The sequence below is a fragment of the Bison bison genome, unplaced genomic scaffold (assembly GCF_000754665.1).
Source record: "Bison bison bison isolate TAMUID 2011002044 unplaced genomic scaffold, Bison_UMD1.0 scf7180017845498, whole genome shotgun sequence".
Lineage (NCBI taxonomy): Eukaryota > Metazoa > Chordata > Mammalia > Artiodactyla > Bovidae > Bison > Bison bison.
The window spans coordinates 19178-21150 of NW_011476071.1; the positions used below are offsets into that span (position 1 = coordinate 19178).

At 64.5% G+C, this 1973-nt stretch overlaps 1 protein-coding gene across 1 annotated transcript in view; it reads right to left on the minus strand.

Moving 5' to 3' along the window:
- The window catches only part of COL5A1 (collagen, type V, alpha 1), a gene marked incomplete at its 5' end in the record, with an annotated part of 15819 nt that overhangs the window by 11603 nt on the left and 2243 nt on the right, over positions 1-1973 (minus strand). Inside the window, 3 exons of the mRNA XM_010835256.1 lie at positions 291-347; positions 480-647; positions 1578-1829. Of these exons, the coding sequence (XP_010833558.1) occupies positions 291-347; positions 480-647; positions 1578-1829 (477 nt within the window). The remainder of the gene's footprint in view (positions 1-290; positions 348-479; positions 648-1577; positions 1830-1973) is intronic.

Genomic DNA, 1973 nt, shown 5'->3' on the forward strand with positions numbered 1-1973 from the left:
GCCTGGATCCTGGGCGTGCGGCACCAAGGGTCCTGACGCATTTGAACCTCGGCAGACACCCCTCTCCAGTCGAGGTCCAGACCCTTCTCCTGCCCAGGGATTTTTCAAAGCAGCACGTGGCATCCGCGAGGTCACGTGGTTCCTCACGGTGGCCCGGGGCACAGAGGTTCGGGGGTCCCCTGGGAGCAGAGTAGGGTCCCCATCCTACCTAACCCGCCACAAGCCCCCAGGATGCGACCCCTGACCCCTGACCCTGCCGGTTCCAGAGAGAGAATAAGAAAGTGTCTTACCGGTTCGATGATGGCGGGTTCTCCTTTTTGACCTTTCTCGCCCCGAGGCCCTCCCATCTGGGGTTCATGAGATGCAGAGAGAGGGGAGGAGGAGGAGGGAAAAGGCTCAGGTTACACCAGATCCGTATGGCTGAAGAGGCAGGGGGTCCCCACCCGAGGCCCAGGGAGGTGCCCTCTGCGGCCACTCACCCCCTCATAGATGGTGTCCTGGTTGGCAGGCATGCCTGGCCCGATCTCCGATGGGGAGATGGTGGGGTCGTAGTACGGGTCATAGTAGCTCTCGTCCAGGTTCTTGATGGTTTCTTCCGTGAACTCTTCCTCCAGGTCATCTATCCCCTCCTCCGGAGGCGGGGCCGGCTGGGGGGAGGGCAGAGGGTTTCACCAGAAGGACGCCAGGTAACGGGTAGGAGACACAGGCCCCTGGCCAGGAGGCTCAAAGGACTGTGGCCTCCCCAGTCACAGGACATGGGGAGCCTGGGGGCTCACTTCCTGGGAGGCACTGTCTTCCTCTCATAGGGGAAACTCGCCCCAAACCCCTACGACCCCGTGACAAACCAGAGCTGCACAGGGACAGCCATGCCACCCCAGACTGTCCCGTGCACTTGGGGAGCCCCAGCCACCAGGGGCTCCGCCTCAGGCCCAGGGCCTTGGGGTAACATGTCTGTAACCCCATGCCTGCTGGCAGAGGGATCTGAGCCCACCACAGCCCCGTGTGTGCCCTCTGGCCATCCAGAACTCAGCATCACACAGTGGCTATTTCCAAGCGTCCGCTACGTGCCCTGGCCGCGCCAAACCCCTCTTTAACCTGGAAACAAGGCAACGACCCCGGGGGGGCCTCATGGGCGCCAGGCTGTAAGTGAGACCACTGGCTTCATTCAAGATGAGGACATCACCGTCCAAGGTCAGTCACCAGCGGAGATTTCAGGTCGGGTCGTGTCTCGTCTGCCTGTCCGACCCCCAGCTCGTGGGCCTGTCCCCCTCCCAGGCCACAGACAAGAGCACAGCTGCAAACATGTGTGACCTCAGCCATCGCCACCTGAACCCTGCGAGACCTGGAGGCTGGGGTTCGTCCTGCCCATTCTGCCGATCAAACGCTGGCAACACTGAGATCCACCCAGCCAGTCGGTGATTCTAAACTCGTGGGGCCCCGGGGAGCATCTAACATGCCCGGCTGCCAAGCGCCAGGTGTGGTGGGGAGGGGGACAGGGCCGCCACCCCGGGACTGCACAGTGAGGGGCAGAGGAGGAGGAGCCCAGGGGCCCAGCCCGCTCGCAGGGACGCAATTACGTTGGAGCCGTTGGAGGTGAGGACCGTGCTGGTGGGAACCTCGGCCCGGGCGCCCTGGTCCGGGAGCTGGTCGGGGTTCTCATCCGGGTTCTCAATGCCTTCACCGTAGCCAAAGTCCTCGTAAGGCGGGGGCGTGTAGTAGTCTTCACTGGGCACGTAGTCGTAGTCGCCGATGCCGGGGTCCTCCTCCTTCCCGGGGCCCTCGGTGGTGCTGGGCGCCGAAGGGGCTTCCGTCGGGGGCTGGGTCAGCTCCTGAGAGCCGGGCACAGGCACGCAGGGTTAGGGGGGCGGCCAGCGCGGCGGGACCAGGTCTGGGGTTTCCTCCGAGGCTGGAGAGGGAGGCAGACCCATCGGCCAGCTGGACCCTGTGGACTGGGGCGAGGGGCCCCTCGGTCC